The sequence below is a fragment of the Misgurnus anguillicaudatus genome, chromosome 2 (assembly GCF_027580225.2).
Source record: "Misgurnus anguillicaudatus chromosome 2, ASM2758022v2, whole genome shotgun sequence".
Classification (NCBI taxonomy): Eukaryota; Metazoa; Chordata; class Actinopteri; order Cypriniformes; family Cobitidae; genus Misgurnus; species Misgurnus anguillicaudatus.
In genome coordinates, this window is record NC_073338.2 from 28,988,112 (window position 1) to 28,999,621 (window position 11,510).

The 11,510-nt window shown below is 38.2% G+C and overlaps 1 protein-coding gene across 2 annotated transcripts; it reads right to left on the minus strand.

The window, feature by feature from the left end:
* Positions 1–640: 640 nt before the first annotated feature.
* Positions 641–10,223, minus strand: ivns1abpb (influenza virus NS1A binding protein b). Of its 2 annotated transcripts, none has more exons than XM_073876381.1 (15): positions 10,052–10,223; positions 8,998–9,166; positions 7,858–7,978; positions 7,606–7,778; positions 6,204–6,279; positions 5,939–6,112; positions 5,702–5,827; positions 4,879–4,986; positions 4,490–4,610; positions 4,189–4,413; positions 2,699–2,820; positions 2,495–2,621; positions 2,058–2,189; positions 1,781–1,961; positions 641–1,671 (listed from the first exon to the last, which is right to left on the minus strand). In XM_073876381.1, exons 3-15 carry the CDS (start codon positions 7,966–7,968, stop codon positions 1,422–1,424), a joined length of 1,926 nt encoding a protein of 641 aa, XP_073732482.1. In that variant the 5' UTR covers positions 7,969–7,978; positions 8,998–9,166; positions 10,052–10,223; the 3' UTR covers positions 641–1,421. The 2 variants fall into 2 exon arrangements, with proteins under 2 accessions (XP_073732482.1, XP_073732477.1); XM_073876376.1 differs by having other exon boundaries at positions 7,858–7,990; positions 10,052–10,222.
* Positions 10,224–11,510: the final 1,287 nt, after the last annotated feature.

Below are 11,510 nucleotides of genomic sequence, written 5' to 3' on the forward strand. Positions count from 1 at the left end.
TAAAAAATATGCGCTTTTAAACCACAACTTCTCTATCTGCGATCCTGTCAGCGCGACCTCACGCAATACGTCATCAGAGGCCACAGATGACATATGCGAAACTACGCCCCAGTGTTTACAAGTGTGGAGAAAGAGACCCGTTCCGACGTTGTTGTATATGGAATGATACTCATTAATGTCTTTGTGTCCGTTTATTGTTTAAAATGGTCCGCAAATGTGTGTTTCATAAATGTAACACAGGACCTTTTCACCGCATTACGCAATTACGTGAGGTCGCGCTGGGGCGTCACAGGACCGGAGGAAGATGAGAAGTTGTGGTTTAAAAGCGCATATTTTTTATTGTCAAAAACGATGATCATGTCGATTTAAAGTCCTGCAATTTTAAACTGCATTAAAACTGTTAAGTGTTGGTGTCCACCAAAATAAGAAAAATCCTGGAATGCCTTCCTAAAAAAAAAAAACTATTTCTTCTCGACTGCACAAAGACAGACATCAACATTTTGGATGACATGGTGGCGAGTAAATTATCGGGACTAATGGACTAATCCTTTAGCAATGTCTTCTTTGACAAACACTGAGGTTTTCCAGTTTGGTTCCAGATCTTTCTGGTCGAACAGATGAAAAGCTGACCAACACAAAATTCAGTCCAATTGAAATGCTTTATTTATTCTTACATCATTTTTGTACCAAAAGAAAAAAATTCATTTAGAGTTGAGGTCTAACATAACTTAAAATACAGAAATGATTGAGAGAAAAATGTTGTTAACTGGTGTTAAAATAGCTATACAGGTATACAAGCATCTAGGTAAAACCAATCCTGTGGCACAGATTCAGTAAAAATTTGTGCACTTCTCAGTTATACATAATGGACACTTAGATACAAGTAAAAAAAGCTATAAAAAAGGCAATGTACCATTCCACCAAAACAGCAGCTTTCCATGATGACAAGGCATTTACTTGTATTCTGTATTTAAGTACTTTGTAGACTTTAACTATACATGTATTTTAACTTCAATAAGCAAGGCACTGAATCAAGATCAAATTACTCCTGCTAGACTAAGAAATGCATCAGACTGCAGCAAGCTGTGAATCTTTCCCTTCAGATCATATTACATACTGACAAATCTGAAAATTTGAAATATGGCATTTGGCTTACCATCTCCAAATATTACTTTATTTATTAGCATTACGAAACAAGAAATCTATTTACACGGTAAAATATGCAATATGCAAAGGCTTAAATGTTGCTGTAGGCAACTCAGTGACATCATCTATCAAAGTTATATCCCCCAACCCAAAATCCAACCCACCCATTCTTTTCATCAGCACCAAAAAAAAAAAACGCAACAGCAGCATCTCAGTAAAACAAAGCTATGTTACAAACCTCGACTGTTGGAGGACAAGCAAATTCCCCACGCTTTTCAGTTTTTAGTGAAAGCCTCTACAAAAGGGCTCCACTCATTGACTTCAGGGTCATAAATCTCTGCTGTGTTGAGAAACTCATTGCCATCAAAGCCCCCAACAGCACAGATCACACGGTTTAGCACGGCCACCCCTCCGTTGCTTCGTGCTGATGTCATGCTTCCCAACATCTTCCATTCGTTCTTGACAGGGTCATAGGCCTCTACACAGCGCAAGGCGTGAGAGCCGTCAAATCCTCCAACTACAAAAAGTTTCCCTGTAAACACAAAAATAACTTTAGCTTGTCAAATCCAATTAAGATTTTTACCAAATGTCACACTCAAATCAAGACAAAAAAAAAATCAAAAATAACAATTGTAGTTTCCCTTCATACACAGCTACAGCAGCTCCACGACGAGCAACATTCATGGGGGCCACCAGGGTCCAGGTGTTGTTCTGGGGGTTGTAGCGTTCAACTGAATTTAAGCAGTTCCAGGACTCGGCACCACCAATAACGTAAACAAATCCATCTAATTCACACACCGCCGCTTGATGCCTCCCTAAAAGCATTAGAAAACACATTTAGGATTGTGATATATATTACAATGCAATTACGCAAAATAATTTATTTATACAAAAATAAGGATTAGACATACTGATGTTGAGTGGAGCGCAGCAAGTCCAAGTTTTTGACACCGGATCAAACATGTCACAATTCTTCAATCCTTTTTGACCGGAGGGATCAGATCCACCAACCACAAACAGCTTGTTTTGCAAGGAACACACACCTGACAGGACACAGAAAAAGGGATCATCCAGACAATCAATAACAATGAAGAACACCAAGTCTTTTTGTGCGGTTACATCTTTGTGCTCCCTTTTACTTCAGATGCATGCAAAGACAAGGAACTAGTCTCAACTTCCAAAGCTGCATGGTTTGTAAGGTTGTGGGAGGTAGAACAGTATTTTTACTAAACTACTACTATTATTTGATATTTGGAATGTATTTAATAAAAACTGAACCCCGAGAGAACTCGCATTCTGTTGCTGATTTTCATTTGACCGCACCTTTACAGCAGGAAGTGATGCATACCTGCATTGCAACGATTGGTTCGGAGCTCTGGGACTTGACTCCACTCGTCAGCTATAGGGTTATACATCTCTCCACAGCTCAGCTCATCCGAATGACCGTTGGAGCCACCCATCACATACAGCTGACCCTAAATCAAAACCATTGAATTAACTCCAGTAGCAGGACTAACAGTTAGTTTAAGATTAGAAACAGTGCCGGCTTTACCATTAGCACAGCCATCTGGAAGCGAGCTCGTGGATTGCGCATGGGAGCAATAAAAGTCCAGTCGTCCTTTTTTGGGTCGTAACACTCCACAGTTCTCAAGCACTCTTCTCTGTTGTAGCCACCTGGAGAGAAAGTGGATATAAAAATCTGATCTAAACAAACTATGCAATAAATTCCTTAATCTGATGTACATCTACCAATATAAAATTCCAAGAAAATAGTTCACTTTAAAATGAAAATTGTGTCATCATTTACTCATCCTCATGTTGTTTTAAACCTGTATGAAATTCTTTTTTCTGATGAACACAAAAGAAGATATTTTGAGAAATGATGGTAAACCCACAGCAGTAAGTGACCATTGACTTCCATAGTAGGAATAAAAAATATGATGGAATTTAATAGGTACCATCAACTGTGTGCTTCCTATCATTTATCAAAATATTTTCTTAATTTATCACAATACTTCCAAAATATTTTTTTTCCTACTATGGAACTCAATGGTCACTATTCTGCTGTGCGTTTCATTTTAAAGTGAACTCTCTCTTTAAGTAATTCAGAATTAGCTTGTTTCCATGCACAACATTTTTCTCATTCCAATCTTGTGTTATGCTATTTGGTGCTCTCGTTTTTGTGTGTTTTCCATTCCCTCATCCACCACTGCCTGTGTTTGCCTTACAATGTTTGCCTTTATTTTATGACACAAGGTGTGGTGAACATAATTATTGCAAATTGTCTTTAAGGGAGCTTGATGAAAGATACAGTATTCGTTTACTCCTTCAATGCAATTACAAAAAAACAACAACATGCAATAGAGACAGAGCGCAGTTATGCAAATTTGAAGAACACGCCCACCGGGGGGAATTCAATCCAACCATCTCCATTGACTTTGTATAGCGAGAGGCCGCCTCCTTGTTATTTCTGGCTTATAACAAAAAAACAGAATAATGCCTAAAAGCTGCTGTGTGACTATATGTACAGCTAACAAGCCAAAGAACCCAGAAACACATTTTTATAAACTGTCGAGCCGTAAAACCCTGCCTTTGAGGAGAAAAAAGTGGATCGCCAACTACGTTTCCCCCTAGTGGACGCAGTTCTACTAATATGAGTACTATGAAAAGTTGCCTGTTTCCACTTTTCTGTCTGTAAACGCTCGTTTTTTGAGCTCGACAGCTTATAAAAACTTATTTCTGGGTTCTTTAGCTGCTGTGTGACAATATGTACAGCTAACAAGCCAAAGGCATTATTCTGTTTTTTGTTATAAGCTAGAAATGACAAGGAGGCGGCCTCTCTCAATACAAAGTCAATGGAGACGGCCGGATCGTTCCCCCCCCCGGTGGGCGTGGTCCTCAGGTCATGACGCGCTGCGCTCTGTCTCTGAATGGAGAGTGTGCATTTTACAAACAATGAGCTTTAAAAGAATAAAAGAATTCCTTAAGAACATGTGATCAACTACATAGCTCAGTACTTTATTAAACTATTCACATGCATACCCGCAGCAATAAGTTTGCCATCCAGTTCAGCAGTTCCCAGGCCTGAGCGAGCGTAATGCATGGGCTTCAGTAGTCTCTCCTGCACCTCCTCTGACTGATCCTCAACACTCAGGCTTTTCTGCAGGCAGGGAGTTGAAGATGGGGAGATGTGGGGACTGCTGTGGCCATGCAGTGAGATTACACAGAGGACGCCTCTCAAAACAGCCAGACACAGGTATGTGTTGTCTGGAGAAGAGTACAGGGAGATTGAGAGCCTTGTTGATATGCAGTTAAAAATCACATGCTTTAGACCCAAACTTACTGATTGTCTTCTCTGAAGCAATGTACTTCCATTCATGCATATTGAAATGGCTGTTGGAGGTGGTTGAGAGGCTGCCAGAGGCACTCATGCTCATCTCATCTCGCTCTCGAAGAGGTTTCTTCTGCAAAATTAAATCAGGCAGCTACAAACCACTGCCCTTGATTTCACCCCTTACCTCTACCAAACATGCAGACACTCCAATAACATCTACCTCCAATTACATCTACCACCGTTCAAGGAGTCTTCCACAGTGCACGCAACTTAAAAAAAAACCTGGCGGTTTATACTGTAGATAGCTTGTACCATCCGCTAATAAAGCAGCAACAGTGCTATTCTATAGCAATGAATAGTGCGCACTGTAGGAAGAAGACTGAAAACCAGTCCTGTACCTGCACAAACTGGATGTGGTCATCCTCAGAGCTGCAGGCGTCTGCCCGCCCCTCAAGCGGGCTCCCATCATGCAATTTGTGATCTGCTGAGTAGTACAGCGTTTGCACCTGCAACAATAAAAAACACCAACAAGACCCATGTGGGTGTTTCCATAACAAGAACAAAGCAAGCGTTGTGCCGTGTTTCTTGAAGCAGGAGTCAGCTGCTATGAGGGAGGTCCTTGGCAACCAACACGGTGCTATTTGGACCTTGAGGAGGCAATGACTGCACGTGCCTACAATAACTGTAATACAGTAACACTGCTGGAGGAAGAGATCATTCCTAGTGCAAGTAACTCTGCATCAAAGCCCATCTAAACAAACAATCGATGCACAGAGGGGTTCGGAAAAAAGCTCCAATGCTCTCAGGAACACAGATGGAAGCGTACGGCTTTTGGTTGGTTCACATAGTATCATTGATGGATGCGATCTTGCGTTCTTCTTCAGTGCTTGACAAATCTGTTGTTGCTGTGTATTATTAAACCTACAGGAGAGATGGGGAGATCAAGGGGGAGGAGCGGCCATTAGAATCCAATGAATTATAATTCAAAATGCCCTGCTGGAAAGAAAGTGGTAAGTTACAATAGACGAGGGCAGAAGGAAAAGGGGGAAGCAAACTGAACAGTCTGTACGGCTCACCTGAAAATCGATCAGTTTTTCAGTATTTCGAGAAGCAAACGTACTGCAAAATTTAAAAGAGCAAAACTTGGGGGCAGAAGAAGGGGGTGAACTCTAAATGGACATCCTTAAAAGACATTTAGGAAAAAAAAGGGAAAATACTGACCTCCTCCATTAGTTTCTCTAGAGGATCTCCAGTCTTCCACAAACTGTGCTGGAGCCATTTAAGCACCTTTGAATAAAGTTTGCCATTACCCGGCAGGTTCAAGTTCTCCTCCAAGATAACCTCCAGCTACAAGCACACATACACACCAAGATTATTGAGATAGAGAAAGGGGTCGTCATCACAGCAATTTTAAGGACTACCTAAAATCTAATAAAAAAAAACCTGCATTAGACTAACCGTCAGACGAGGAAGTTTAAGGAAGTCATCCTGTTCTGAGATCTCCTGAAGATGGTCCTGGATATAGCTGTCAATCTTTTCCAGAAGCCGATTGTCATTCATGCCACTAGCAAAACTACGGAAGGAAATGGCACTTTGGCTGTCGATTTTTGATAACAAGTAGTCTCCACAGACCTAAATAGCAAAGGAAAATGCAAAAGATCATTATTTATCTACATTTATTTTATTGTACCTGTGACAGTTCAAATCATCTGCCTCCACAGACCTGTTTGACTCGCTTCAGTTTAAGCTTTTTTGCTGCGGAATACACATCTCTGACCAGATCCTTATCTGCCTTCAACCTGTCAACAAAAAATTATAGATATGGGTCAATGATGTGAAGTAATTATTTTGTGTCCATATGTTTCAATTAAATGTAAAAGGGTAAAAAAATTAAATAAATTTGCAGATTACTTGCATACTTTCTCTTTTTTGAGGACCAAGTCTAAAAGTTATGTATTTATTTCATTTTGAAAGAATATTTGGGGGATAATTGCAAACATGTCAATGTGGTGTAGCCGGTCTGTGTCAATTGGTGTAACTAGTATTTTTTTTAAATGAAAATATAAAAATATTCATAAAAAATGTGGAATAAGTTATAAATATCTCGATAAAAATGTAATATGGTAAATTTTTACATAATTTGTCAAAGATTTAGAAAACAGATCTGTTTTCAGGATATGTCAGGACAAATATTACAAAAATGCATTAAAATTTATATTTAGAAATTACTAATAAAATGATATTTGAAAATATATCTTTTTTGTTTGATGATTACGCTTAGATGCAATCAAGGTGGATAAAATATTCTATATTTTACATTCTTTGGGGCAATTGACGGTTACACCATTTGACACTTTCATGTCCATTCGGTCTAAAATTTCGTAAAAATGGTAGAAATTTACTTTTTATTGCATAAAATAAACAAATACACTATGTGCATTGAAATAAACCTGATGCATGAGTTTAAAACAAGTGGATTGCTGTCTTTGACAATGAACTGTCTTTATATGTCATAGTCTTTGAGTTTGTATATGAACATATAGGGGTGTTTATATATATAAATATATATTAACCTCTCCCAAGGGTTTTTGTCCTTCTAGGAGTTTTCCCAGAGGGGTTTTTCTCCTAGGGGTTTTTTCATCCCTGGGAGAGTCAGCCAACTTTGGCTTAACCTAAGCACTTTCCTGTATACATTACATTATTACTACGCTCGCTTAAACGGTTTATTCTTAGCCGCTGTATTATACTTCTTATATTATCTTTTAATTATTCTGTGTTCTTTCCTACATCATCTCATGTAAAGCTGCTTTGAAACAATTAACAATTGTGAAAAGCGCTATATAAATAAAATTGAATTGGTTGCCCGGACAGGGATTAGACTAGTCTAGACTAAAATAAAATAAAAGTAAGAGGTGTCCAAACTGAAAACAACTTGCACTGACATATCTTTAAATACATCAATACCCTTTGTTTTGCCTCAAAATGCACAAGTAATGTTTTTATTAAGACATGTTTGATAAAACTAGGTATATTTCATAATTAAACTGAGGTCTAGTCCTGGCTTAAAATAATCCCTGTCTGGGAAACCACCCCATAAAGTTTAAATCCCATGTAAATAAACTTACTGGGCCGTGTAGGCATAGTTGAGCAAGATCTCGACAGCAACCGGATTGAGGTCATCCAATTTGACCAGTGAGACTCCATTTTGTAACTCAGAGTCACTGTTAAAGATCTCAAAAAGGTAAGGACTACAGCAGGCCAGCACAGCCTTGTGGGCCATCAACTCATGTCCACAGACCTGAAGAGGAACCAACATTATTAAAAGCGCATGGAGTAGATACTGAAAACATTGAAAAGCAAAAAGACCAAGATCTTACCAGCAGCCTGACGTCACAAAACTGGCCACTCTTACGCAAAGCATTCATCTTGGCCACAGTAGAATCAAGGAAGCTCTCATCTTCAAATATTAAACAGCCGTTGGGAAACATGTTGATGGATCTATCAGAAGTGCTAGAGGAATTAGGGAAATGAGAACTGCTGGTTGTTACACCTAGAACATCATTTTAGCAGGTGCTTTTTTGCCATCTGTGCTGAAATATATATTTATATATTTATATTAAAGTACTATACTCAAACTGGAAACTGAAAACAGTCAAAACATTTAATAAGTGAACATGTAACTGGTGTTGAACTTAAAGGACAAGTTCGGCATTCTACACTTAAAGCCCTATTTTCAGATTGTTTATGATGAAATGGAACGGTTCTGACCGAAATTTCAACATATGCAAATTTTTAGGTGTTTGTTGTTTCACCTCACATCTCTACAATGGGTGTATAGGTGCACAGGAACAATCCTAAAATGCATTAAACTTTCGTTTACAAAGACGTGAAACACACCGAGTGGTCAGGGTTGTTTACTGATATGCTCACACAAAAATCGCTGCAAAAGATGCCCTCCAACAGGTGTTTTAGCATTTGTTGTAAACTTGTGGACCTATTTTTCCAAACGCCTCACACCCGTACATTCTTCTGAGAGCTTGAATAAGAGACACTCCAGCCCAGTTGGTGGCGATAATCCGTCTTTGCCAATTGCAAGAATACAAACAAAGTTCCAGGCACGGAGTAATACCGTACCTCACAGCACATCTAATACAAGTCAATGGAGTTGGACAAAGCTACGATAAAACCTGTTGGAATGCGTCTTTTGCAGCGATTTTTGTGTGAGCATTCTCGGGCCAGCATCATATGTCTAAATTTCAGTCAAAACCATTCTATTTCATCATAAACAATCTGAAAACAGGGCTTTGGGTGTAAAATGCCGAACTTGTCCTTTGACAGGTATTCAAATTCTGCAGATCTTTCTTGGGAAATCAAAAAGAAAGATCTGGAGAAAGATATACCTGTAGTGGTTCAAAGCCAGGGAACACAAATACTGATAAAATATATTCCTTGTAATGCAGTGTCACTTTGGATAAAAGCATATGCCAAATGCATAAATGTATGTAAGACACACCTACCATATGAGGAAAAAATTGATGATGATGGTGATCTACTCGAGATGTTTTAGCGAAGTAGAGGCAGTGGCTGCGTCAACTTGTACTTCACAGACTTTCTGACTAACTGTGCCTGATGTACCTCAGTTGGCTACAGAATTCTGGTTCTTACAACTTGATCATCCATGAAGACCTGATTAAAACAAAACAAAATAAGAAACACAAATTAAAGAGACAAGCACCGTTTCAACTCTGTTTTAAGTTATGTAGAACACTAAATACGGTGTAATAATAGAAAAAATTTAATAAAAAAAAAATCAAATTTTTAAACTTTTGAATAAACATTTTGTAGGTTTATCAATTAATTTTAATTGTTTACTATCACTGTGGGGACATTTGGAAAATATTGTATGTTAGCGTTACACATAAACAAACACACGCACGTAAAGATACATTAAACAGTTTTTGTATTAGTTTCCGGGTTTAATGTTAATGTGCGCGCCACACTTTCTAGAATGAACCAGTTATCTTGAAACACAGGAAGTCGCCGCTGTATTCACAACAACCGAAATAATACTAACACATAACAATTACAGTTCTGGAGTAATGTTACGGTCACATCATGAAAAGCTAGATAAACACGTTTTGAAACGTTACATACATTTCTTAGGAATAATATTTCTAGCCTGAAAGAAACCAGATGCTAACGATCTTAAAAATCAAACACGCATTTTATTAAAGTGGTGATGTCCATGCTGTCTGGCCAGTTACAGTTAATTCGTTTAAATGTACCAAGTAATTTAACAGCCTGGTTCAAGGAAAGTTAACGCACAAGTTGAGTTTTAAGAACTCGTCAGCACAACTGAACAAGTCATCCATCCCACAGACGGAAATAGAACAAATTAGTATCACCATCAGCAGCAAAACTGAACAATATAACGTTAATCGTTTAAACCACAACCGAAACTCAAAAGGACAAAGTCTTCACACAACGAAGTTGCTGGCTAACGTTAACGTTAGATCACTACTGTACAAAGTCACTGTATCATCACACCAAAATCTACATTTCAGGGCTTACCTGATTCCTTTGTTTGTTCACGATGTCTGACATTGTTTCTCCGAGCGAATAGAAAAATAATAGTTATTAATGAATAAGCTTTAAACAACACTACCATCAAACAAACGCCGAAACGTGGTTCACTGAATGACAAGAAAGAGCGCGCTTAACAATGCTGCGTCACAGCTGACGACAACAACAGGATGGGCGGGAACATGAAGCTCTAGTTTGAATAAAATAATGTTTTATCAGAGCGCGCTCTCTCTCTCTCTCAATAAAAGTTAAAATTAAGCCCTAATTTGTATTTATAACATTAAGAAACTCAGTTTGTAATATAAATGGCTATTATTTATATAAAAAAAACAAGACCCAGAAAACCAGTCATAAGAGCCGCATGCTGTGGTAACACCGTTTATGCGGTAAACATCTATCCTCAAAATAAAATAATTTTGCAAACACATCTCTTTCATCGCATACCATCTGTCTCTCTTTAGTTCAACAGGCTTTGGATAGTTTCAAAAATGCTGAATTTTAGACCCAGGCCTTAACTTCCTGTGATGTCATTTTACTTTCCTATGTGAAGGTCTGCATTATGTAACCTTGCCATCACCACAACTTGAGCACTAAATCATTTTGCTGTCTCCATGGTTTCCATCCACCAAAGAAACATGAATAAGCAAGGTTTTTTACATGATATATTCTCCTCTAGCCTCCAGAATAGTAGTATTTGTGTCTATTTTTGCTGTTGCATATGTTGCTAAAAATATGACATCATATTTAAATATATTTTATATATTATTTGAACAATCCTTGTATATTTCTAAGATGGAGAGTCACAAAGGGAATTGTTATGGGCCCTAGAACCCAGTGAAGGCCCCGTGTTTCACCTTCACACGACTCTCTGTAAAACTTGATTTAATGGGTCAGTTGGGGCAATCTGTGCTGTGGCCAGATATTTTTGTATCATCTACTAGTCTCTCACATATGCAAAGTTCAGATTGAAATATAACACCCCACCACTTCATCCATAAAAACAAGTTAGAAAAGCTTTTGTCACGCAAGCCATTTAAATGTCAAAACATTTGTGTGGAGATTTGTGTGTCAGAATTGTTGTTCACCAGGTAATGATTGTTCAGAACAAGACACAATACCTACTGAGTTTCATTGAGTCTTTTGTTAAGTGTTGGAGGTAATAATATGTCCAAACTAACCTTGTGAGAGAAAGTGACTGCTTCAGGTTAATGATCAAATAAGTTCAGTGACTTATAAACATAATAAAAAACAGTCAAACTCTTTTAATCGTGTTTCCGAAGTTACCTCTATGTTGCCCTCAAAAACTTTCAAGTATTTACAGATATTTTCCTCTTCACATAAAACCACATCATGTGACCCACGTTTTTGCATCTCCTGTACGATTCATCTACGCACGAGGAAACGAATGGGTTTACGCAGGTGAAAACATAAACAGGAAACAGCGACC